Source organism: Lepidochelys olivacea (genome assembly GCF_965140295.1).
Source record: "Lepidochelys olivacea isolate rLepOli2 genome assembly, chromosome: 13".
NCBI classification, from domain to species: domain Eukaryota; kingdom Metazoa; phylum Chordata; order Testudines; family Cheloniidae; genus Lepidochelys; species Lepidochelys olivacea.
The window spans coordinates 31,384,594-31,411,494 of NC_140423.1; the positions used below are offsets into that span (position 1 = coordinate 31,384,594).

A 26,901-nucleotide genomic window follows, 5' to 3' on the forward strand; every position below is an offset into this window, starting at 1 on the left:
CTTTTAGGAGGAGGAGAAAGGTTATTGAAGATAGTGACTGGACAACTCTGGTTGATTTCTAACAACATAATTTAAAGCTGAACTGAATTATGTCAGTGAAACAGCCTGGGTTAATGTAGCTGATATTAGTGCAGGACATTCCACAGTTTTTGTACCTTTATCATATGCCAGTGAGGCTGCTGTCCGGTAGGGTGAAGGGAAGTCTACTCAGATGTTACTGAATAACTTTGGAGGAGAGAGTTTAAAAGGCAGTAGTGTGCACTTTATCCCCAAACACAACAACTTTGTTATCAATGATTGTTTCACCAGAGTGGAGGAAAAACTCTTGGGAGGTACAGGGAAACACAATTCTGCAGCCTCCAAAAAAAAAAAAAAAAATGCAGGATCCAACTCTCCTGCCCTATAATATATCATTAATTACTGTCACCTCATTAGATTTATACTTCCGACCAAACCGTACTATTTTCTGTTCAAAGGATCTATTTCATTTGGGTGTTGCTACCATGAATTTCAGAATGTCTTGGGATTTGGGATAGGACCTCACCCTTAGTTTGAATTCTGGAATGCAATTCCATGGTATCACCTTCAAAATAAACCTTACCATTGTGAAGAGACTATTCCAAAGTGAACAGAATGTGAACTGATGCAATGGCGTCTGCCTGAGTTTGCAGACAGCTTAAAACAAAAACTTTTAGGGAAATGCGAACTGAGTATTCATCACAGATTCCTGTTCTTGGGGATATTACTGCACAGATCACAAGCTAGAACACGCTGAGAAAGGCCAACCTTAGGAGGACCCTCCTCCCCCATTGTCTTAAGCTATTCAGCATGCTATGTGAGACTGTGTAAAGGGATATGACACCTGCATCTTACTTCCAGTTGCTGAAACAGGAAGTGGGAATAAAAAAATAAAATTCCTTTGCTTTTTGACATCTCCTAATTTGAAAGACTTTTACCATTTAGTTTAGTCACTAATTTAGGAGTCTGGCCCAGTTTCGTAGCCTGACTTTCAGATGTAAGGAAGATGGAATACAGTGCTGAGAAGACCTTGATAGCTTGAGCCAAATACAGTCCCGGATTTGATTCTGAGGCCCTCTTCCTCTAGACTGAGAGGGGAAGAAAGAAAATAGCACCATTGTTTCCCAGACCAGAGATAGCAACATTACATCCTCAGGTTTCAAGATTGCAAACTTCCCAATGCCAAGAAGAAAGCATTATGGCCAGCACTGCGGGAAATCAGCACATGGGTGGTTATCCCAGGTGCTGAAGCCCAAGTTGATACATAGCTCATGTTCCCCAGCACATGGGATAACCACCTATGTGCCCATAGCCCTTCCTCTGTCAGTAACAGAACTAAAGCATGTGGTTCCACTGGGTACCACAGGTTAACATTTGGCATTCTTTGTGCTGACTTTCTGCGTGGTTGGAGTGAGTCATTCTGAAGTGCTTGGGAGGGATATCTCAGTGGTTTGAGCATTGGCCTGCTAAACCCAGGGTTGTGAGTTCAATTCTTGAGGGGGCCATTTAGGGATCTGAGGCAAAAATTGGGGATTGGTCCTGCTTTGAGCAGGGTGTTGGATTAGATGACCTCCTGAGGTCCCTTCCAACCCTGATATTCTATGATTTATGATCCTATCTGTTATAATTAAGGCTGCGAGTCTGTCACAGAACTCATGACTTTCCAGGATCTCCATGACTTCTGCAGTGGCCGTTGCGGCTGGCCCGGGTGCTGCCTGAGCAGCTTGGGTGGCCCCCGGGCCAGCTGCACCCACCACTGCTGGGGCAGTCTTGGGCCACTGTGCCACTCCCCCACCAGCAGCAGCAGGGTCTGGGTGCGGAAGGGGGCTCAGTACTGAGGCGGCAGGTTGGGGTGCAGGAGGGGGTGAGGACTCTTGGCGGTGCTTAACTCAGTGGGCCTCCCCGGAAGCAGCAACATGTCCCTCCCTCACCTACTAGGTGGAGGCGTGGCCAGGCAGCTCTGCATGTTCCTTCTGCATGCAGGCACCACCCCCACAGCTGCTGTTGGCCGCAGGGACATACTGGCTGCTTCCGGGAGCCAGGTAGGGAGCCTGCAAGCCCTGCCTGTTGTTGGCCGTCTCCTCCCCCACCCCCAGCAGTGGGGGTGCTGGGCCACATGCTGCACTCAGCCGCAGCGCTCCCCATAGCACCCTGGTTGTCATCCCTTCCCCCAGCCCCCACCCCACCCCCCAAAGTTTCAGTAAGGGGTATATAATACAAGTCATGGACAGGTCACGGGCCATGAACTTTTGTTTACTCTCCGTGACCTGTCTGTGACTTTTACTGAAAATACTTGGGACTAAAATGGAGATTTAGTTACAATCCAAACCTGTCAATCAAGTCAGAATCTTCATGAAGTTTCACGTGGCCTGGCAACTTCCTTGGCAAGACTAAAATGCCTTCCTATGTGTACTAGGAAAGGTAGTGCAAATACAGAGACAGGCTACACTACTGCCATACAGTAACTTCACCTCGCTGACGAGGTCACATAGTGTTCATAAAATTATTACAGGTCACTATTCTTGGATTATTACATGGCATTTCTGTGTCCATCATGTTCCTTTTTTTGTACTCTGAGGCACAACAGGACCAAATTCCATTACAGGACCAATTTATTCTGTCACTGTGAAATACCCTTCATCACCATCCTCGTTCAGCTATGGCACATAAATGAAAATACTCTGATGTAAAATCCATTTCTATTTCTGAGGATGAGTTTTCAGTAGGTTCTCAAGATGGTCCAGCTCTTCTTCCCGGGTTTTGACTCCTGTCATTTTCTAGCCCCACTCAGAATATTCTTTCCTAGTTTCTGGCCTTGGACTGCTGAATTGTTCTGCAGGCAGCCTAGTTTACCAGACTCTGTCTCTGATTCCTGTGGTTTGTCTCCAGTGCATTGTAATCAAATTAACTCCCTCTTGTGGGGAAAGATGGAAAGCAAGAAGCAGCTACAGGCAGATCATTAACCATTGGAATAAACGATCCAGGAAGATGGTGGATTCTCTGTCATTTGAAATTTCCCTATAAAATATGCTGTTGAAACCAAAAGTGGTTAGACTTGAATTACTAGATGAGATTCTCTGGCTTGTGTTATGCAGGTGGTAAGATTATTATGATGATCTCTTCTGGTGTTTAATATATGTGTTATGCAGTCAAGGAATAAACACGGCCTTGATTAGTCACTCAGATACTATGGTGAGGAGTGTGGTATAAACATATGTAGCATGGATGGGCAGCTTTAAATCCACTAAGACCCTTTGGCAGGCCATACAACTTTTTAAGAGGGCAATATTGCATAACAAATATTGCATTTGGTACCATACAGCATGTTAATTTACAATAAACCGTGTATTGAGTGTAAAACTGAAGAGTTCTTAAATATAACAGCCCCTTGTAGCACTCTTAAATCCAAAAAATTTAAACAAAAATATTTCACTAACCTTTCTTCCAGTGTGCAAAACATCTGGGGTCTAATAAATGAAAATAATGGGAAATAAAAACCTGTTAACTTTTTTTTTCCCCCTCTGCTGCTCTGAGACTTTGCCTGCACTCTGTAGTGGTCCTGGGCTCCACCATGTGAGGTGGAGCCTACGTGTTGTGTCTCAGTGCCACTCAAATTTGGCCTATCCATCCGTCCATCATGCCCGCAGTGAAAGCACTCTGCCATTAAGCCACCCATCTCTGGTTACTAACTCCCCACTGGCAGAGGCGTGCCTTGCCCACTGCTGGAAGTGGAGGGGGATTGTCCACAATCTGGCTGTGGGAGCCGGGAGCCAATGGCAAGGCAGTAACCAGAGCTGGGTGACGTAGGGTGGTGCCCTTTCCCTATGTGAATGACAGAGGTGGTTGGGCCAGTGAGTGTAATTGCGACTGAGCTTATGAACTCCTGTTCTGTTCCCCATTGACACAGGCTTTGGTTTCGTCCCATGCCACCCAGCTCTGGTTTCTTCCTCCCGTTGGCGGAGGTGTGCCCTGCTACTGCTGGGGTGGAAGTTTGGCCAGAAGTTGATTGGCTCTCCGCTCTCAAATAATCAGCTGATGGGAATGCAGTAACTGGAGCTAGGTGGGGTGGGGCGGAGTTGGAATCTGTGTAAGGAAAGTGGAGCCAAGTAGAGCAGTATGAGGCATGAGCACTAAAACACTGTCCTCAGTAACCAGCTCGTAAAACAAAATAATTCTGGGGCTGCGACCCTGCCTATGGACAGGCCAAATAAATGTTCTGGCGAGCTGGCTGCAGCCCACAGGCCACAAATTGCCTATCTCCACTATGTAGAATAGATTATGTGGCAGCAGAGAACTGACTGGGATCCCTTATCTGTTTGTTTCCAGACTCCAGCACTGGGTTTTTTGAAGTTGTTAGGGTTTTTTGTTTTGTTTTTTGTTTGGTTTTGTTTTGGTTTTTTAAGTATTGTACTTTTTTTTGGATGTTATCTGGACTAGTATGTAATTTTATACGTAGAAAACTTCAGCCTAGAACTTCACACCTAGAATGCACTTCCATCATTAATGAAAATAAGATTCTAGTCTACCTTATTCACCCCACCTCCAAAGCCTTCCCAGGACCCTTGCACTTCCTCTTAGTCTCTCTCCCATTTTTTGCCAGCCTAAATTAGACACATACATCTGTGAGGAAGTACTTATATTAGCAGCCTCACTTTCTGAGGCACTGAGCTCCCATGAAGCTCTGATGTGATTAGGAGCTGTGGGTGAAAATCCAACCATGTACTTCTTATATAAGAACATAATGGCCATACTGGGGCAGACCAGTGGTCCATCTAGCCCAGTATTCTGTCTTCTGACAGTGGCTGGTGCCACATTTTTCAGAGGGAATGAATAGAACAGAGCAGTTGTTGAGTGATCCATCCCCTGCTGTCCACAGCCAGCTTCTGGCAGTCAGAGGTTTAGGAACACCCAGAGCGTGGGGTTTTGTCCCTGACCACCTTAGCTAATAGCCATTAATGGACCTATCCTCCATGAACTTACTCTTTTTTGAAACCAGAACAACATCCCCATAGGTTAACTTAGAACATTATCCATGAAATGATGGCAGTAATTTGAAGAACTTAGTGATTATCCTGAAGCAGAGGTTGTCTGGCTCTTAAACGGTGTACTCAAGAAGTAACTGAAAAGGGTTAGGAAACTTTTTTAAAACTTTAAGTAAAAAGCTTTATGCAAAGGCTACAGCTAGCGTATTGTTATCTTCTACTTACTGTTGCTTTGAGTACTGCGTTGAATCAATTTTGCAAGGTCTTTCTTTGGGAGTTACTGTGTCTTCATCCTGAAAAGGTGTTACAATCTGGTAGTGCATGTCTACGATGAACTGCATCAATTATTTTAGCCTTTATTTTGTGCTAGTTCTGCATTAGCTACTTCTTTGAGTGCTTACTCGTGTCGATTCCATTTTAGGGGTGTGTGCGCCCACATGCAGTTGTCGGAGGTTTTTGCCTTAGCGGTATCTGAAGGGTCGGTTGTGGCGCCCTCTGGAGTGCCGCACTCATGCATTGGTATATCAGGCACCGCCCGCCCTACGCCCTCTTAGTTCCTTCTTACTGCCCATGGAGCACCCCTTTCCCTTGCTTTGCAAGTGCTCAGCGTTTTTTCTCCTACTTGATCTCTGCACTATAGCTGTAAATAGTTTAGTTTAGTTAGTAAGTAGTTAAGTGTTGTAGTTAGTCAGGAGCCTAGCAGGGACTTTGCCCCAGGTGGGGCATGCCCAGGTCTCCTGTTTTAAGCCATGCTCTGACCTGCACAGCAGTTGTTTGAAGTGCCTAGGGGAATCCCACATAAAAGAGACGTGTGGCATCTGTAAGAACTTTTGTCCCAGGACACAGAAAGAACGCAACATTCACTTGAGGGCCCGCCTCATGGAGGCCGATCTTTGCACAGCCAGCTGGACGCAGCACCAAGTGCTTTGGCTTCGGTGCATAGCGCGCCTCTGGCACTGGGCTCTTCTCGGCACTCTTCCCTTCGCTGGTGCTCAAGAAGAGGGACCTGTCACTGAGCAAGCCAGATCAAGGGGCATTGGCCAAAGGACTCTGCTTGGGTTGCCCACCCACACTGGAGCCACAAAGGGGCTCTGCCCTGGTTTGTACTACCCCCGTAAGGAACCCACCACTGACTCCAGGAAGTGGTAGGGGACCCAGACTGATGGCACAGTCAGTGCCCTCTCAGCTGCCGGTGCCCAGAGAGCAAAAAGTGCTCTCGCTGGTGCTGCATGCGATGATGGACCTGGCTAAGGTTACCCACGAGGGCAGGCTTGCTGTGAGGGCCTCCCAGAAGGCAAGTAAGCGCCACTGTTCTCTGGAGCCAAGGCAGAGCCCTGTGTCGCCACGCCATTGGTCTCCACGTCTGCCCAAGTCATCAGTTCACTGCTACAGGTCTCTGGCACCACTTTGCCGGTCTCCACCCTCACACTAGGACTCACCTAGAGAGAGACACCAGTCGTCTTAGCATTGATGGTCACCGTCACCAAGACCTCGGGGATGCTCCTCAACTCAGTGCAGCTCCCCCTACTCCCAGCAGCGGTCGGACCATTCCAGGCACTGGTCACACGCGGCGACGGTTAGCTGCCAGACCCCAGCCTTGACAGCCCTGCCATGGTCTCTGGAGGAAAAGGACTTCTCTGGCATGGAGAGGGAATTCAGCCCCTCACCTACACAGCATTGCGACTAGGCTCTGGAAGGTGCATCCGCTGTGGTGATGCAGACCTGGTAGCAGGGCCAGTGACCAACACAGTGACCCTATTGGAACACCTCGGGCATACCCATTATGCCGATGCCCAAGTCCTACCAGTCCTCGGTCGCCGCATTGGACGAACCACAGTCCGCGCCGACAGCACTGGGCTTGGTGCAGGAGGCACCAGTGGGCACTGCGATGGAGGAACAGATGCCCACCCCGAGACCGCCTTTCCCGGCAGGGGAAGACATCTTGGGCCCTCCCCAGGTAGTCCAGTCATCCTCCTTTCTGGACGAGGCAGTGGCCGGGCCTTTCTGGGCTAGCCCACCACGTGACTTCAGAGAGCATCAAGCAGTGGTCTGCCGGGTGGCCACCAACTTGGGCCTCAAGGCGGAGGAAATGGCAGAGCAATTAGACACATTATTCATTGTGCTCTCCGCGTCCACTACTGCTTGTGTCGCACTCCTGGTGCACAAAGGGGTCCTGAATATTCCTAAGACCATCTGGCATACCCCGTTCTCATTCCCACCCACTTCCAAGAGGGCAGAAATGAAGCATTTTGTCCCCGCAAAGGGATTTGAATACTTAAACATCCACCCACAGTCATTAGTTGTGTCCGCAGGCAACGAAAAGGACAACCAGGGGCTGGTCAGTTCCACCCCCAAACATAAGGAGGCCAAAAGACTGGACCTTTTTGGACACGCAATTTATTCCATGGCTAATCTCCTAGTTCCGGGTGGCAAACCACCAGGCCCTTTTGAGGCCTTATTTTAATTTGTGGAACTCCCTCCTCAAGTTTAAGGACTTTATGTCCAGGAGGCCGCCCAAGAGTTAGAGGCTATGGTGAACTGTCCCAGGAGATGCAGGCCTTTATTCAGGACCTCCCGTTTGTTGGAGTTGGCCTGTTTTTTGACTAAATGGACACAAGACTGCGCGGTCTAAAGGACGCTGGGGCCACCCTCCGCTCACTGGGGGTGCATACTCTTCAGTCTGCACTGCAGCCATTCCAGCTACTCCCGTCACCAGGGCAGTGGCAGCCTCAGCAGGGACTTGCAAGGAGAAGGGACACTGGTTTAGTTGCTGCCACCCTTCATCCTCCCTCTCTGGTGCAGCCTGGCCCAGCAAGACACCACGGAGGCCAGAAGTGGTCATTTTGAGGGAGCGCTCAAGAGCAATGCACCAGTCAGCTCCCCGGATCTGCCATCTTTACTTCAACTGCCTCTGTCCCTTCCATTCGGGTCGAGGGTCATCTCGGACCATTGGGTGTTAGACATCGTGTCATCAGTTAATGCCCTCCAATTTTCAGCCCCCCCCTTCTACGTCCCTCTTCAGGGACACTTCTCACAAGAACTCCTTGTTCAGGAGGAAAACAACCTATTGCAACTGGGGGGGAGGAACCTAGGAACTGAGTGGGGGGAAAGGGTTCTACTCCCACTGCCTTCTGGATCAGGAAATAAGGGCAAAGGGGATGGGGGGAGCCTATGTCCCATTCTGGATCTGCAACCGTTTAATACCTCAAGAAGTTAAAATTTCACATGATATCCCTGGCCTCCATCATTCCTTCCCTAGATTTGGGAGACTGGTATGCTGTTCTTGACTTGAGGGACACTTATTTCCATATCTCTGTCTTTCCAGGACACAGGTAGTTTCTTCGCTTCATGGTGGACCAGCACCATTTCCAGTTTACAGTGCTCCCTTCTGGCCTGTCTTTGGCCCCGTGGGTCTTTACAAAATGCATGGTCCTAGTAGCCACTTACCTGAGATGCCAGGTGGTCCAGGTCTATCCTTATCTTGATTGGCTCATCAAGGGCAGATCATGGGATCACATGCAGAGCAGCCTTGATCTGGTGTGAGCCACGTGCTGCAACTTGGGCCTGTTAGTGAACGGAAGAAGTCAACCCTTGTACCAGTGCAATTGATAGAGTTCATCGGGGTGGTTCTTGACTCCACGTGGGCAAGGGCATTTCTTCCAGAGTCCCGCTTCTGAGCCAGGTCGGATGTAATCTCCCATGTGAGGGGATAATAGGCTCACCACTGCCCACACCTGCCTCAAGTTGTTAGGTCATATGGCAGCCTATACTTACGTGGTCCGCCATGCCCAGATCCATCTCCGCCCGCTGCAGGCGTGGTTGGCGTCAGTCTACATCCCCAAGAGGCAAAACCTGGACTTGGTAATCAAGGTGCTGGACCACGTTCGGGCATCTCTGGCATGGAGACTGGACCCAGTATCCGTCTTGCAAGGAGTTTCCTTCGCAGCCCCGTCGTTCACTCTGGTGTCCGATGCCTCGGAACTAGGATGGGGAGGCCACCTAGGAGGGCTGAGTATACAAGGCCACTGGTCAAGGGTCCACTGTTCCCTCCACATAAATGTCAGGGAGCTCTGGGCAGTTCACCAGGCTTTTTGGTTCCAGTTGCAAGGCAAGGTGGTCCAAGTCCTGACTGACAACACCGCCACAATGTTTTATATCAACAAACAAGGCAGAGCCGGGTCATCAGCCCTTTGCCAGGAAGCCCCCTGGCTCTGGGATTCATGTGCAGCATGTAGGGAAGTGCACCTGCCCAGAACCAGGAATGTTTTGGCGAATCACCTCAACAGAATCTTCTCATCTTGCCACGAGTGGTCTCTCCATCCCAATGTGGTCAACCAGATCTCCCAGAAGTGGCAGTCTCCCCAGGTGCGGACCTGTTTGTGGCTTGCCAGAACAGGAAGTGCCATCTGTTCTGCTTGTTCCTGGAGATGGACAGGGAGTCCCTGTCCGGCACCTTTCTACTCCTGTGGTCCAGGGCTCTGATGTATGCTTTCCCTCAGGTGCTGCTGCTCCACAAGATCCTCATGAAGGTCAAGCAGGACAAGACCAAGACCATTCTGATTTCCCTGTCTTTGCGTCAGCAGCACTGGTTCAACACGCTTATGGACCTGTCAGTGTTGTCCCTGATGCCACTGGCCAGATCTCTTAAGTCTGAGGAGGAGTGTAGGTTGCAGTCCCTGGATGTCAGGAGTATGCTAGGCTTCTACGTCGAAAGGACCAAACGATAAGAACTTAAGAATGGCCATACTATGTCAGACCAAAGGTCCATCTAGTCCAGAATCCTGTCTTCTGACAGTGGCCAATGCCAGGTGCCCCAGAGGGAATGAACAGGTAATCATCAAGTGATCTGTTCTCTGTCGCTCATTCCCAGCTTCTGGCAAACAGAAGCTAGGGACACCATCCTTGCCCATCCTGGCTAATAGCCATTGATGGACCTATCCTCTATGAATTTATCTAGTTTTTTTTAACCCTGTTATAGTTTTGGCCTTCACAACATCCTCTGGCAGAGTGTTCCACAGGTTGACTGTGCATTGTGTGAAGAAATACTTCCTTTTGCTGGTTTCCATTTTGCAAGTTGACTCAGTTTGTCATGGTGGCAGATAGGATGAAAGGTTGTCCGGGTGTCCACCCAGAGAATTTCATCTTGGATCACCGCGTACATCCGTTTCTGCTATGATCAGACACAGGTGCCTCTGCTGGCGATTGTAACTACTCACTCAACTAGAGCGCAGGCCTTGTCAGCGGCCTTCCTGGTCCAAGTGACCATTCAAGATATCTGCAGAACCGCTCCCTGGTCATCCATTCACACGTTCACATCTCACTACACGCTTACCCAACAAGCTTGAGATGATGCTGGCTTTGGTAGAATGGTGCTGCAAGCTGCAAGACCGTGAACTGCAAGCCCACTTCCATAGATACTGCTTAAGTCACCTAGAATGGAATCGACATGAGCAAGCACTTGAAGAAAAAACAGTTACTCACCTTTTTTGTAACTGTCATTCTTCAGATGTGTTGCTCATGTTCATTCCATTCCCCAGCCTCCTGCCCTTCTGTCAGAGTTGCTGGCAAGAAGGGACGACTGCCGGCGCCTGATATACCAATGCGTGAATGTGGCACACCAGAGGGCGCCACAGCCGACCCTGTGGATACTGCTAAGGTAAGAGTGTCTGACAACTGTGCACATGGGCGCGCACACACCTAGAATGTAATGGACATGAGCAATTAATCTCTAAGAACAGCAGTTACAAAAAAGGTGGGTAACCATTTTTTCCCAAGAATTAAGAATATCCCTGCTGACACTGATGTTGCTAGCTCTCCAATAGGTGTGTGGGGGAGGTTCCTTCAAACATACAATGTGAAAAACCAATGTAATTAGGGGGGGAAGTTGTCACGCACCTCAGAGACTAACACTGTTTTTTATTTTAGGGCAATGTGTACGTCAAATGCCCTTCAATCGCTGCTGCCATTGCAGCTGTCAATGCATTGCATGGAAGGTGGTTTGCAGGTGAGTAAAGGCTGCTTAAAGACCTGAGTTCTCATTATAGACTAAGACATTAAAAACATCTTTTTATCTTTTGATTAGGTAAAATGATTACAGCAGCGTATGTACCTCTTCCAACATACCACAATCTTTTCCCTGATTCCATGACTGCGACCCAGCTACTGGTTCCTGTTCGACGATGAAGATGGATTTCATCATTTTTGTATATAACTATTTTTTGGAGGAAAATTGAGTTATCTTTTATTTAGATAAAACTAAAGGAAAGGGTTTAATGTCATTTTGTGTACACTTCCCGTTACCTTTAAAAAATATAAACTGAGTAAGCAGGAATGCAGTGTGCTCATTCTCCCTAACTAGCATTCCCACTGTGTACAAAGCTGTTGACTTATTGTTCTGCCTTGTAATTCTTGTACATTTACTAAGGTGTTCTGTAGGAACTGAGAAGTAGCTCATAGAAACGAATTTTCTGTAAAAGGCAGATGGGACATAATGACATTTTTAATGTTTCACAAGCCTTTCTTTTAATGCAGTAATTACATTTTACATTTCACTAAATATAGGTGCTCTGTTAAAGGTCAATATCCGATAGAATTTATGAAGGGACATATTTAGTGTTTTGTATAAATGGAGAATTCAAAAGGCTACCGAAGGAGCTGGTTTTGGTCAGCTACACAGCTTGTTTTATGCTGAACAGTTGATAAGAATGGGAGGATTCAAGCGTTTTATTTCTTGATGGCAACTTTTGATTGATGTATCTGTAAAAGTTTCTTTGTAAATACTGTGTGAGGTGTGTCTAGGGTTCCAAACAAAACACTCCCTGCATTTCCAGAGAAAAGTTGAATTGAATACAGGTAGTGTGCACAGTTTAATGATACTCAGCAAAGCCTAAGAATAAGTAGAAAATGCAGAAATATGTTTTGTCTGGTTGCATATAATCTTTGCTCTTTTTAAGCTCTGTGAGCTCTGAAATATATTTTTGGGTTACTTCAGTGTGTTTGACAAGACAGCTTGATATTTCTATCAAACAAATGACTTTCATATTGCAACAATCTTTGTAAGAACCACTCAAAAATAAAATTCTCTTAAAAAGGCCTCCAGAAGCTTTATGTTTCAGCTGAATCTGATTTAGGACTACAGGCAGCATAAATGGAAAAATTGGAGTGAGAATGGTGGCGTTCTCCTTCAAATGCTAGGAAATTAGCATTACTCTAAAAGTATTTTCTCTCTGGGTGTAAGTTGGCATGTCAACAGCTAGTGTGTGTTAATTACGCAACCACCGTGTAGTTAAGTAGGCTTCAAAGTTTCGTAGATGTGGGCAAGGTCTGGGAGTCAAGATCTCTTGCACTCCTATCCCATCTCTGTCACTGACACGGTGTGTGGATTTAGGCAAGTTGCTACCTTTTTCTCTTTTCCAGGAGTAACTAGTTGTCCGGGGTGCTGAGGCTTGTTTATCAAGTACAGTGAAGAGCATGATATAAGTGTAGGGATGGATACAGTTGACCTAGGTAACCAAACACACCCTTTTATGTGCTGAGTTGAAGGCACCACGGGTGTCTAACAGGGTAGTTTTTCTTGTTTTTGACCCCTACTTTAATAATTTTATTAATATGCTGCAGTACTGCATAAGGTGATGGAGTAGCATTTCAACTCTCCAAAAGCAGCAGTGTTACTGTACTTTTTTGTAACTTAGGTACCTGTTACAGGCAGTAAAAGTAAATTTTGGCCCTGGTCTGCTGGAGCATGTGGAGAGTTGGCTTGTCATGTTGCAGAGGTGCTCCTCATTTCCAGCTAAGGGCTCATCCGTGCAAGGGGGTCATGTCAGTTTAACTGAAATGACATAAAACAGGTGCAAAAGGCTGTGTGGATGCTATTTTTAGTTTACAGTAGGCTTGCTTCTGTTGATTAGGAATCTGTTTAAGCCGTACCACTGTAACCTGTGTGGACACTCATTCTAGTTTAGGACTGATTTAACCAAATCAGTTTTAAAAGAAACCACAGCTTTAAGTTGATGCAAACTCATTTGGATAAAACCAAAGAGAAACCAAACTGATGGGGAGAGAAAGATGAGGAAGAGCAAAAGGAGACGAGTTTTTTCTTTGAGTGATGGTCCCTATTGTACTCCATTGTGGTTTACGCATGCGAACCCTGTACCTGGGGTCAGAGAATTTTCAAGTGTCAGTTGATCTGCACATGCACCCTGACTTGCCTTGTGCTTCCATCAAGGCGATGGTGGGGGAACCACATCTCCAGTCTCTTCTCACCAGCACATGGTCTGGATCAGAACCTTCAGTGTCCTTGTTTCTGATTACAGTTATAAATGGTTTTAACTGTAGGTGTAGTAGTGTTGTTTTCCCCCCCTTGTTATAGTGGTAACTAGTTTTTTAACAGCGAGTTAGAGAAGACTTCAGGGAGTTTACTTGTACCACTGTTCAGGTACCAGACTATGGCCAGAACTCCAGGCTTCAAACTCTCTGCCTCCTGCCCATGATTCTTCTCTGTCAACTAGGTGCGGTATTTACCAGTCCTTCCCCAGATGTACCTGAGAAGGCTGAGCACTTTGTCTCTGGAAGTATTTCATGGAGATGGCATTTGGACCCAGGCCAGGGAACCCCTCCCCCAGACATCAGCCTGATTCAGTGAGGAATGTGTCTCCTGATGCTACATCTGACTCTGGCTGGCAGACCCACCCCCATGGTAGGACCCAGTTGGGAGATTAGGAAGCAGTCCAATAAGCATGGCTTCCTCCAGGTCCAAGAAACTGGACATTCCTTCCACCAGCTCAGCACAAGGGGACACAGCACATTGTAAGTCCCACAGGCACAGGAAGAACCATAACCAATGGGATCCAGTGAAACCGGGTGGTGAACTAAAGAAGTTTGGGGACCTTAGTGATGAATGTTTACCCCAGCCCTGAATGTTGTGCCCCTACTGGTTGTGGTGGCAGCTTTTCTAGCTGTGCCAGTCAGGTTTTGACATGTACTCACAGACTTAACTCTAGGGTCTGATCCTCAGTGGAGCCCTGTCCCATGGAGGTAATCTCTAGATCCTGCTGGAGAAACTGCAGGCTAGTGGCAGTGGAGCAAACAGATGGGAGGCTGGAACCAGTGCTGTTAAATCATCTGGAAAAAGGGGTAAACAATGAGGGGGCAAAGTTTGAGACAATAAAAAATTACTCAAGATAGTTAAGGTCAAAGCTGACAGCGAAGAGTTACAAAGGGATCTCACAAAACTGGGTGACTGGGCAACAAAATGGCAGATGAAATTCAATAGTGATAAATGCAAAGTAATGCACATTGGAAAATATAATCCCAGCTATACATATGAAATAATGGGGTCTAAATTAGCTGTTACCACTCAAAGAGATCTTGGAGTCACGGGGTAATTCTCTGAAAACATCCACTCAGTGTGCAGTGGCAGTCAAAAAAGGTAACAATGTTCGGAACCATTAGGAAAGGGGTAGATAATAAGACAGAAAATATCATAATGCCTCTATATTAGGGCTGTCAAGTGATTAAAAGGTTTCAGAGTAACAGCTGTGTTAGTCTGTATCCGCAAAAAGAAAAGGAGTACTTGTGGCACCTTAGATACTAACCAATTTATTTGAGCATAAGCTTTCGTGAGCTACAGCTCACTTCATTGGATGCATACTGTGGAAAATACAGAAGACATTTTTATACACACAAACCATGAAAAAATGGGTGATTATCACTACAAAAGGTTTTCTCTCCCCCCACCCCACTCTCCTGCTGGTAATAGCTTATGTAAAGTGATCACTCTCCTTACAATGTGTATGATAATCAAGGTGGGCCATTTCCAGCACAAATCCAGGGTTTAACAAGAAGGTCTGAGGAAGCGCCGGGGGGGGAGATAGGAAAAAACAAGGGGAAATAGGTTACCTTGCATAATGACTTAGCCACTCCCAGTCTCTATTCAAGCCTAAGTTAATTGTATCCAATTTGCAAATGAATTCCAATTCAGCAGTCTCTCGCTGGAGTCTGGATTTGAAGTTTTTCTGTTGTAATATCGTAACTTTCATGTCTGTAATGGCGTGACCAGAGAGATTGAAGTGTTCTCCAACTGGTTTATGAATGTTATAATTCTTGACATCTGATTTGTGTCCATTTATTCTTTTACGTAGAGACTGTCCAGTTTGACCAATGTACATGGCAGAGGGGCATTGCTGGCACATGATGGCATAGATCACATTGGTAGATGTGCAGGTGAACAAGCCTCTGATAGTGTGGCTGATGTTATTAGGCCCTGTGATGGTGTCCCCTGAATAGATATGTGGGCACAGTTGGCAATGGGCTTTGTTGCAAGGATAGGTTCTTGGGTTAGTGGTTCTGTTGTGTGGTATGTGGTTGCGGGTAAGTATTCGCTTCAGGTTGGGGGGCTGTCTGTAAGCAAGGACTGGCCTGTCTCCCAAGATCTGTGAGAGTGTTGGGTCATCCTTCAGGATAGGTTGTAGATCCTTGATAATGCGTTGGAGGGGTTTTAGTTGAGGGGCTGAAGGTGACGGCTAGTGGCGTTGTTGTTTTCTTTGTTAGGCCTGTCCTGCAGTAGGTGACTTCTGGGAACTCTTCTGGCTCTGTCAGTCTGTTTCTTCACTTCAGCAGGTGGGTACTGTAGTTGTAAGAATGCTTGATAGAGATCTTGTAGGTGTTTCTCTGTCTGAGGGGTTGGAGCAAATGCAGTTGTATCGCATAGCTTGGCTGTAGACAATGGATCGTGTGGTGTGGTCAGGGTGAAAGCTGGAGGCATGTAGGTAGGAATAGCGGTCAGTAGGTTTCCGGTATAGGGTGGTGTTTATGTGACCATCGTTTATTAGCACTGTAATGTCCAGGAAGTGGATCTCTTGTGTGGACTGGACCAGGCTGAGGTTGATGGTGGGATGGAAATTGTTGAAATCATGGTGGAATTCCTCACGGGCTTCTTTTCCATGGGTCCAGATGATGATGTCATCAATATAGCGCAAGTAGAGTTGGGGCGTTAGGGGACGAGAGCTGAGGAGGTGGTGTTCTCAGTCAGCCATAAAAATGTTGGCATACTGTGGGGCCATGCGGGTACTCATAGCAGTGCCGCTGATTTGAAGGTATACATTGTCCCCAAATGTAAAATAGTTATGGGTGAGGACAAAGTCACAAAGTTCAGCCACTAGGTTAGCCGTGACATTATCGGGGATAGTGTTCTTGACGGCTTGTAGTCCATCTTTGTGTGGAATGTTGGTGTAGAGGGCTTCTACATCCGTAGTGGCCAGGATGGTGTTATCAGGAAGATCACCGATAGATTGTAGTTTCCTGAGGAAGTCAGTGGTGCCTCGAAGGTAACTGGGAGTGCTGGTAGCGTAGGGCCTGAGGAGGGAGTCTACCTAGCCAGACAATCCTGTTGTCAGGGTGCCAATGCTTGAGATGATGGGGCGCCCAGGATTTCCAGGTTTATGGATCTTGGGTAGTAGATAGAATATCCCAGGTCGAGGTTCCAGGGGTGTGTCTGTGCGGATTTGATCTTGTGCTTTTTCAGGGAGTTTCTTGAGCAAATGCTGTAGTTTCTTTTGGTAACTCTCAGTGGGATCAGAGGGTAATGGCTTGTAGAAAGTGGTGTTGGAGAGCTGCCGAGCAGCCTCTTGTTCATATTCCAACTTATTCATGATGACAACAGCACCTCCTTTGTCAGCCTTTTTGATTATGATGTCAGAGTTGTTTCTGAGGCTGTGGATGGCATTATGTTCTGCACAGCTGAGGTTGTGGGGCAAGTGATGCTGCTTTTCCACAATTTCAGCTCGTGCACGTCGGCGGAAGCATTCTATGTAGAAGTCCAGTCTGCTGTTTCGACCTTCAGGAGGAGTCCACCTAGAATCCTTCTTTTTTTAGTGTTGGTAGGGAGGTTTCTGTGGATTAGTATGTTGTTCAGAGGTGTGTTGGAAATATTCCTTGAGTCGGAGATGTCGAAAATGGGATTCTAGGTCACCACAGAACTGTATCATGTTCGTGGGGGTGGAGGGGCAGAAGGAGAGGCCCCGAGATAGGACAGCTGCTTCTGGGCTAAGAGTATAGTTGGATAGGTTAACAATATTGTTGGGTGGGTTAATTGTGCTGTTAATAGAATACTGTTAGTTACATATTTTTGGATGTTTTCTAAATTTTGAACTATTGATTTCAATTACAACAATATGAAGTGCACAGTGCTCATTTTTTTATTACAAATATTTGCATTATAAAAAAACTATTTTTCAATTCCTCCATTGCAAGTACTGTAGTGCAATCTCTTTATCATGAAAGTTGAATTTACAAATGTAGAACTAGGTAAAAAAACAAACCTGCATTCAAAAATAAAACAATGTAAAACTTCAGAGCTGACAAGTCCACTCTGTCCTCCTTGTTCAGCCAATTGCTCACACAAACAAGTTTGCTTACATTTGTAGGAGGTTATGCTGCTTGCTGCTTCTTTACAATAACAACGGGGAGTCCGGTGACACATTAAAGACTAACAGATTTATTTGGGCATAAGCTTTTGTGGGTAAAAAATCCACTTCTTCAGATGCATTGTTTTGAGTGCAGGTATGTAACCAAAAAGAAAAATCTACATTTGTAAGTTGCACTTTCACAATAAAGAGATTGCACTAATGTACTTGTATGAGGTGAATTGAAAGACTCTTATCATTTTGAGTGCAAATATTAGTAATCAGAAATATGAAGTGAGCACTGTACACTGTATTCTGTGTTGTAATTGAAATCAATATATTTGAAAATGTAGAAAAACATTCAAAAATATTTAATACATTTCACTTGGTGTTCTGTTGCTTAATAGTGTGATTAAAACGGCGATTAATCTGGATTATTCTTTAATTGATTTTTTTTAGTTAATTGTGTGAGAACTGCAATTAATTGAGAGCCTTATTCTATCTAAATCCATGGTACACTCACATCTTGTACACGGTGTGCAGATCTGGTCGCCACATCTCAAAAAAGATATATTGGAAAAGGTACATAGAAGAGCAACAAAAATGGTTGAGGGTATGGAACAGCTTCTGTAGGAGGAGAGATTAAAAAGATTGGGACTATTCAGCTTGGAAAAAAGATGATGGGGGGGAGAATGTGTTAGAGGTCTATTAAAATCTTGACTGATGTGGAGAAAGTGAATAAGAAAATGTTTACTCCTTCATGTAACAGAAGATCTAGGGGTCACCCAATGAAATTAACAGGCAGAACATACTACTTCACGTAACGCACAGTCAACCTGTGGAACTCTTTTTGCAAGGGGATGTTGTGAAGGCCAAATCTATAACAGCTTCAAAAAAAGAAATAAGTTCCTGGAGGATAGGTCCATCAATGGCTATTAGCCAGGATGGGCAGGGATGCAACACCATGATCTGAGTATCCCTAGACTGACAGAAGCTGGGACCGGATGACAGGGGATGGATCATTTGATGACCTATTGATGATCTACTGTTCTGTTCATTCCTTCTGACACACCTGTCATTGGCCACTGTTGGAATCCAGGATACTGGGCTGGATGGACCATTGCTGTGACCCAGTATGACTGTTCTTATGTAAGACTTTGATACATTCTCCCCAGGCTCATGGAGAACACAGTATGTCATACATCATCATCTGAAGAGGGCACTAGGACAACTGATTAGAGAAAATTCTCAGCCCTTGCCCAAAAGGATGTGGGACATGGTCTAAGTAGAGGTGCAGGCAATACAGAGAATGGGGGTCAGCGTGGAGTCCAAGAGTGACTGGAGGACCTTTATAGTCCTGGTCCCCAAAGCGGATGGTACATTCCAATTCTGTCTCAGCTTTCTTAAGATCAGTTCGCCACAGCTTGATGCTTACATAATGCCACAGGTGGATGAGCTGTTAAGAGCGGCTGGGCCTGGCTTGATGGATCTTACAAAAGGCTATTGGCAGATCCCTGTCTTCATACTCCTACCTCCTTTGGCCATTTCCAACTTTAAAAACATTTGGCCTGCAAGGGGTTGCAGCAACTTTCCAGGACCTGATTAATCGAATCCTTCGACCCTAAAAGCAATACACTGCAGCTTACCTTGATGACATTGTAATTTGTAACTGCACAGAACAGACTATTGGGAATCATTAAGAAAGGGATAGATAATAAAGAAAATATATTCTCTATATAAATCCATTGTATACCAACATCTTGAATACTGTGTGCCAATGTGGTCACCCCCTCTCAAAAAGATACATTGGAATTAGAAAAGGTTCAGAAAAGGGCAACACAAAGCGTTAGGGGTATAGAACAACTTCCATATGAGGAGAGATTAATAAGACTGGGACTTTTAGTCATCTCTTTTCCAAGCTGAAGAGGATATGATAGAGGTCTATAAAATCATGACTGGTGTGGAGAAAGTAAATAAGGAAGTTTTATTTACTCATAACACATGAACTAGGGGTCACCAAATGAAAGTAATAAGCAGCAGGTTTAAAACAAAATGAAGTATTTTTTTCACACAACACACAGTCAATCTGTGGAACTCCTTACCAGAGGCTGTTGTGAAAGTCAAGACTAACAGGGTTCACAAAAGAACTAGATAAGTTTGTGGAGGATAGGTCCATTAATGGCTATTAGCCAGGATGGGCAGAGATGGAGTCCCTAACTTCTGGTTGCCAGAAGCTGGGAATAGGGAACAGGAGATGAATCACATGGTTATTACCTGTTCTGTTCATTCTCTGGGGCAGCTGGCATTGGCCACTGGCAGAAGACAGGATACTGGGCTAGATGGATCTTTGGTCTGACCTAGTATGGCCGTTCTTATGTTCACATATGAGAGGACCACCTCAGTCACCTAAGAGTAGTAGTCACTTCCCTGCCAAGGGTAAGTAGGCCATGATAAAAGTGATTTATTGAGGATATGGGGTAGGAGGAAGCCTTATGAAACCACTGATAAAGTCCATGCGGTAAACTCATGCCCTATACCACAGACCAGAAGAGAGAAATGCTTCTTCCTTGGTCTGGTGGGACACTATCACTGGTTCATCCCCTCGTTTGCATTGACTGAACTGCTGCTAAAGGGCAAAGTCACCAAAAAGATCCACTGTGATGACTATTGCAATGAAGCTTTAACACCCTGGAGGTGCAGCTGAGCTGGGAGCCTGTCCTTGCCAATCCAGACTTCTCCAGGCCTTCATTCTCTATACAGATGCAGCCAATGTTGGCCTGGGCAGTGGTGCTCTCCCAGGACTTTGAAGGCAAAGAGCACCCCATCCTACATTTGAGTAAAAAGTGGTTTCCTAGGGAGAAATTATATTACTGAGGCGGCAGCTTAGACAACAAATGTATTATGGAAGCCTTTGGGTATTACCTGCTGGGTAGTCCCTTCTCCCTAGTCACAAACCATGTACCTTACAGTAGCTACACTCTCTGAAGGACTCACACCTCCAGGTTATGTGCTGGTATCTGGCACTCCAGCCCCGCAGCTCCCAGGTGCAGCACTGTGCTGGGAAAGAACATGCAAATACAGATTCTTTTCACCCAGAGACTGGGAGCTGCTTGAATAAGAAAGCTTTCTGGTCTTGGGGCAAGTGCGTGATGGATGCATCCCCATTCCACTGACAGCAAGCTTAAGAAGCATCCCACACCCTGGCCATGCCATTAGGTATATGTGTAGAGCATGCCCTTCCTGGAGAAGGGGAGCTTAACAAAGGTAAAGCTGGCCTAAGAAGAGAAGCTGCTAGAGACCGCTAGGAAGCCCAGTAGCCAGGGGAACCCAGCCCAAGGCAGTGACTAGCTTTCCCTTTCCCACCCCCTTGTTTATGGCAGATACCCTGCAGCCCTGAGAGAGGCTCTGGATATCTGCTCTCTGTCAGCACCTCAGAGCTGAACCTGAGGAGCAGTGCCAAGGACTGGAGATAATTAGACTTAGGAAGGATCTTGGAAACAAGCCCTACTCCTGCTGGGAACAGTGAGCTTGCTCACAAGTGGGGGACCCAGAGGCAAGAGACCGAAAGGTACAGTGGCCAAGCCCAGCCTGAGAACCAGCTGATTGTCGGAAGGTAACAGGGTGGCTCTCTTTGATCAGGTTTGCCTTATACTTCTATAATTCCAGATTTCAGGTTCCCTCTTCTCCACCTGTGGAAAGGGGCACTGTGTTTTGTCTCTGCTGTGGGCTGTTTCTTCATAAACACAGGCAGTGAGGAGTTCAGTAGAAAACACTGCAGTTACAATTTGTTGAGAGCGCACTAGCAGAGTCTTGTACTGCGTTTTATGATCTCACTAGGATTGAGCATTCAACATTTTAGATACCCAAAGATTTTATTATATTACATAGGTGGAATGATTGAACGGGGGCATTAGTCTTCAGGTTAAAAAAATCCCATGCTCCAGGTTAGCAGCGGATTCCCATGCCAATGGCCATGAATGTCCCAAACGTGCCACCACTTTGCATCATGGTTTTGCCAACTCCACCCATCAGTTCTCGTCCTCTCATGCCAATCCTGAAAGAGAGAAAACAGTTCAGGATTCAACACAGGCTGACCAAGGCCATTCTACTGCTGAAGTGACAATCCATCCCTGACAGACATTGGAAAGCATATTGGATTTTATCATCGGACTTTCTGTATCAGGTGACTGGCATGAGAGTTGGCTTCATTCACTTCTAGACTGTACAGACAACGTGCTTTTTAGGTTTTGGAGCACGTGACTTTAGGGTGCATGGGATGAGTGGGAGGGGAGAATGGCTGCAATCTCTTGTGGCTGTGATCCATTGGAAGGACTGGGAGGGGCAGCTTGCTCCTTTGTGGCTGTGACATGTCAGTTATATAGGCTCAGGATGAGAATTCACCACTCTGTATGTATGAAGTGCCAGAGGTGGAGAGACTCTGCAGCCTTGCAGCTGGGCCCTGCCTAGCTGCATGTGCTCAAGGCAGTGAGATTTACCTCATTTAAAGGGACATTATCAACTGAAAATGAAGTGGGAACTTTTAAAGCCCAAGTGAATCTTTGCTACAGCTGCATTTTTTTTCCTGTTTGCAAGAGGTTGGACAATAAAAATAAGCAAAGTGATTTTCTCTCTCAGGTTTTCCTGCTGCAATATATGCATGGAAACACTGCATGGAAAGTTTAATTGTTTGTAACCACTTGTGTGCATTGGGACTTTTAAAATGTGCTGGTTTATTTGCCACGAGTTTTATAAACATATGTTTTTACCTGAGTTAAATTTTGGGGCAAATTGAAGCAGCTAATGTCCCTTTAATCAAGTCAGATAAAAAACAATCTCTTATTGTTCCTTCAGATCATCCATGATTGCATTTCCTACCAATATTGTGGTACCTATGAACAACATTCATTAGGATTTGAAGAGGATCAAGGGGAGGGATACGTGGGGGATGTGTGTTTGTTGTTTTTTTAAACAACTTTTAGAACAACTCATGGTTCTTGTTTCTCCCATTCAGTGTAAAGTCTTTGTCATATATCAGTGATGTTAGCTGAAGAGAATTCAAATAAGCGAATATATATTTTTGGTGTAAGATACTAAATATCCCATTGATCTACCAGTTCTTTATAATATTCCATGTACAGAGAAACACTGAACACCTCAGGATAACTACTCTCAACAAATGAGTCATTGAAATGCAATGAAAACAGTATGGAACAGGATGTAAAGACAACTGAAGGCCCTGCCGGCTGCCACATACAACCTCCAGTGCTAAGAGAACAGCTCTTTGTATGTGGCAAGCAAAAGCAGCTTGTCCAATATCTAATTCTATGACTTGGATGCTCCAAATCTTCAGCCTCGTTTAGAGTCACAGGTAGCATTCCATCTATGTTACCAAAATGGAACAAGGTCTTTAGATCTCCTTCCTCTGTCCCAGTTTCTCCTAGGACTGACATTTACAATTAACTGACTCCAACATACCTGAGGCAGGAAAATGTGCCAAACAGTGCCCCTGCCGCCATGCCAACAGCAAAGCCCATCATGAAGCCCATTTTCACTCTGTCAAAGCAGTTGGGCTGGGACTGTCCATATGGCCCCACAGTCACAGGCATCTGGAAAAGAAGCAAGACACTTAAACAAACAAAAAAAAAACCCTCCCCCCCCACCACCGACCCATCTCCTCCCGTGAAAGACAAGCGTCCTGCTGCCCAACTGGATTGGACAGCAGCAGTTGTGAAGACACTATGTGCTTGAGGCCATATGTATACTGGAGAGTTTACAGTGGCACAGCTCTTCCAATACAGCTGCGCTGCTGTAAGACCTCTCGTGTAGCCGCTCTCTGCCAACGGAAGAGAGCGCTCCCGTCGGCACAGCACTGTCCACAGCGGCGCGTCTGTCAGTGTAACTTGTGTCGTTCAGAGGTGTGGTTTTTTTCACATCCCCGAGCGACAGGATTTATACCGACTGAAGTGGTAGGGTAGACTTAGGCTATGTCTACACTGCACTTTCATTGTTAAAACTTTTGTCGCTCAGAGGGTGTGAAAAACACACACCCCTGAATAACAAAAGTTTTAATGATGAAAAGCGCTGGAGTGAACAGCGCTTTGTCAGTGGAGAAGCTATTGCCCCTTGGTGTGGTTTTATTTTGTCATCAGGAGAGCTCTCCCCTGGTAACAAAGGGGGGCTATGCTGCGCGTCTTACAACGGCAAAGCTTCAGCGGCATGGCTGTGCTACTGGAAGCTGTGCAGTGTAGACATAGCCATGGCCTGAGTCTCCTACAATTTAGGAGAGTGCATGTGCAAACTGAGTATTTGCATGCAAATGTGACTAGCTAGTTCTCTGTAACTGCTCATTCAGCTACCACTTATTAGCACCTAAAAAGACTTTTCTATAGAAATGTACAAGCAAAACACTGAGCAACCTTATTCCAGAGCCTCAGCTTTACTTTGTCTCCCCACCTTACAGTTCCCATTCCTAGACACACTGTCAGGGAACAGAGAAGGTTTTCACAGCCTTGCATCTTGGCCCAATACTGGGGACAGACGGAGCAAAAGGAGGACTGTCCTGATCACAGACTTGTTTTGCTCCCACACAAACCTTCACACCCCCATTAACAGTCACTATATTTCTGACAAAGGACTTGAGGGGACTCCGTTCAGTCTGAGAGAGTTGCTCCCTAATAAGCATTGCCTGGAGGGATTGTTGAAAGCAGAAATCCTTCCATCCCTGAACATACGGCATCCACAGCACTCCCACACACCCTACTGTCTGATGCATGAAACAGCCACCTCCCAAATTCCTAGCTCCTAGGCTATTATGTCGATTTCCCCCCCCCCCAAGAAAAATGGTCACCCATTCAGAGCAGGGGGAAAAAAATCTGACAGGACTTCACTTTCTGTAACAAAGATTCACATTAAGGTTCCCCTGTGCTCAACACTGTATGTGAATTTCAGTACTTGCAAAGGGTGCTGGCTGACAGCTCTGGAGATTGTGGTTCTTTTCATTCCCAGAACACACAGTATGGGCAACTGTCGTGCACCATTCTCCACATTGCCCCATTGATATGCTGCTGCCTGCTGGAGAGACCACTTTTAGGAATTCGAGTAGAGTTCAGTTGCCATACTTGCTCAATCGGTGGTGGTGCATGTCCAGTATGAACGGGACTAAGACTAATAACTCATTTTACATGGGGCACTGGTCAGTCATCTGATGGTAATAACTTTCAGGTACTACCAACCTGAGCTGAAACTGAATGATGACCTTGTAATTGAAAGGCTCGGTATTCCTTTTCTAATCTGCCAATGAGCCATCCAGTCTCCCTAATATCTACATTTAATAGGCACTCAATTATTGGATTAGAGAGAATTTCTAATAGCTTGGACTTCCCCTGCCCAATACGGTGCAGACAAATGGCATTTTTAAACAACGAGCAAAGGTAAAGGAGGAGGAGGTAAAGGAGAGGAACAATTAGATAAGAGGCGGACTTTACAATGCGTCGGCGTGTGCAAATGCACTGGACTAACAAGACAGATGCAAAAACAAACACCTATTGCATAATTCTGGACTACTGATAATAAATAATAATCTTACTTAGCTCACATATTTAACAGGATGGTGATGAACAGCATAACAGATGTCTGGCATTAAAGGACTGTCCAGACAACAAATTATAGTGTTTTAAAACTGAGTTAGCTAGCATAATTTCTAACCCCCTTTTACATTTAGTATAGATACAATTAGCACCTTTAATTTGGCTGGTCATGTTATAACCTGGAGGGAGCCTGCACTAAATGTAAAAGGAGATTTCAAATTATGTTCGCTAACCAGATTTGAAAAAGTATTTTCATTGTCCAAATGGACACTAATAAACTCTCCCTGCTCCCTCCAGTCCCTAGGACTCAAATGCTCACACTTTGTCAGTGAAAATCAGAAATACTATATATATTCATAATTTGTTACAAATTTGGCTCAGATTTTGACAGCTCATTCTTACAAACATCAGTCTAGGTTTTATGCTTCTTTCTCTGTTCCTACCAAGTATCATAAACTCTCTACATTCTGCATTCACAGTTGGCAGATATATTTGGCCAACAGACAGAAATTACTAGTTTTATTATGTCCCTCCTCCCAAAAAAACCCAAGGTAGAGACGTAAAACTGCCTCCATCCAGCAACCAAAACTGCTCATCTGAAGGCTGCAAAAAAATCCTTGAACTGCCTGTTGCTTTTTAAACTCAGTGGTATTATTCTAACCAGGACAAACATAGTCTCCTTGGCCATAAAGCATTTTGCGTGATGCCCAGAACACAAAGAGTGTCCTTCTCCAGCAAGTTTCACTCACATAAAGAAGCATGTACAGAAAATTGTCAGGTTTCAGAGTAGCAGCCGTGTTAGTCTGTATTCGCAAAAAGAAAAGGAGGACTTGTGGCACCTTAGAGACTAACCAATTTATTAGAGCATAAGCTTTCGTGAGCTGTAGCTCACGAAAGCTTATGCTCTAATAAATTGGTTAGTCTCTAAGGTGCCACAAGTCCTCCTTTTCTTTTTGAGAAAATTGTCAGTGACTGGACATTTCTGAGCAGCTACGCTGCGAACGGCTTTGGCCAGAGCAGAGAAGAGGCTGCTTCCGTTCCCCTACCTTGTCCCAAGAGGGGCATGGTCAGTAATGGAGACTAGGAAGAAATGTAATGAGCTACAGCAGCAAGCAATAAAGCTTCCATCGGGAAGGAGCCTGGGCAGTCTAGCTCAGAGAGGAAACGGTCGGAACAGAGCATGAGAGAGGCAGCCAGAGGCGTCCCCGCCCTGGAGGGGGCCAGGCCCCGGCTCGCTCCGTCACAGAGGGGCTCGGAGACTGTAGAGGAGCCTGCGGAACTCACGGCCACGGGACACTGGTGCGGCCCCCGGCTTGGCAGGGCTGGGGCAAGCCCTGGCGCCTGCACCGCGCGAGCCGGGACCCTGCGGCCACCGGCTGGGGAAGCTCCGCGGGGCCCGGCTGATCCCAGGCTCTCCGTGGCCCGCTCCCGGGGGCGCCGGAGGACCCCTCACCTCGCTCCTCGCCTCCGCCCAGCACGCTCCAGTCTCTCCGTCACTTCCGGCGCGCTGCGATGACGACACGCGGGTCGGGGTGAAAGCGCAGGGGCTGTTTCCGGGCTTGGCTGGGGCCGGGATGCTGCTGGTGCTGCGGAGGGCGGCGGCGTTGCCGAGGCTGCGCGGGCTCGGGGGGCCGCCGGCCCGGCGGCTCTCGGGGGCGGCCCGGCGCCATGGGGGTGAGCGGGGCGAGTCCGCGCGGAGCGGAGCCCGGGGGCCTGGCGGGGCTCAGGGGCGGCGGCAAAGGTGCCGAGCAGTCGCGGGGACCGGGGGCTGCTCGGCTTGGCCCCGCCGGCGTGTGGTGCCTGGCGGGCGCGGGCGCGGGGCGGGGATGGCCCGTGAGAAGGGAGCCCCCTGGGTCTAGTGCTAACCTGGCCTCAGTTCCCCGCCCCCCCCCCCCCCCCGCGGTCCCCCTGAGT

General features: G+C 46.6%; 3 protein-coding genes across 6 annotated transcripts in view; 2 read left to right on the forward strand and 1 right to left on the reverse strand.

Annotated features, from left to right (window-relative positions):
- RBM39 (RNA binding motif protein 39) overlaps positions 1-12,080 on the forward strand; it is a 48,082-nt gene extending 36,002 nt beyond the window's left edge. For 2 of the 3 annotated variants that reach the window (XM_084645773.1, XM_084645772.1), the window contains exons 16-17: positions 10,926-11,004; positions 11,083-12,080. In XM_084645773.1, the coding sequence (XP_084501899.1) occupies positions 10,926-11,004; positions 11,083-11,183 (180 nt within the window). In that variant the 3' untranslated portion in view covers positions 11,184-12,080. The remainder of the gene's footprint in view (positions 1-10,925; positions 11,005-11,082) is intronic. The other variant, XM_084645774.1, reaches the window with a different exon arrangement.
- A 9,174-nt stretch (positions 12,081-21,254) lies between these two features.
- Positions 21,255-26,525, reverse strand: ROMO1 (reactive oxygen species modulator 1). 2 transcript variants are annotated; one of them, XM_084645634.1, is made up of 3 exons: positions 26,441-26,525; positions 22,877-23,007; positions 21,255-21,455 (listed from the first exon to the last, which is right to left on the reverse strand). In XM_084645634.1, exons 2-3 carry the CDS (start codon positions 23,005-23,007, stop codon positions 21,347-21,349), a joined length of 240 nt encoding a protein of 79 aa, XP_084501760.1. In that variant the 5' UTR covers positions 26,441-26,525; the 3' UTR covers positions 21,255-21,346. The 2 variants fall into 2 exon arrangements, with proteins under 2 accessions (XP_084501760.1, XP_084501761.1); XM_084645635.1 differs by lacking the exon at positions 26,441-26,525 and adding an exon at positions 26,034-26,171.
- The window catches only part of NFS1 (NFS1 cysteine desulfurase), a 29,345-nt gene continuing 28,951 nt past the window's right edge, over positions 26,508-26,901 (forward strand). Inside the window, exon 1 of the mRNA XM_084645633.1 lies at positions 26,508-26,661. Coding sequence (XP_084501759.1) covers positions 26,562-26,661 — 100 coding nt within the window. The 5' untranslated portion in view covers positions 26,508-26,561. The remainder of the gene's footprint in view (positions 26,662-26,901) is intronic.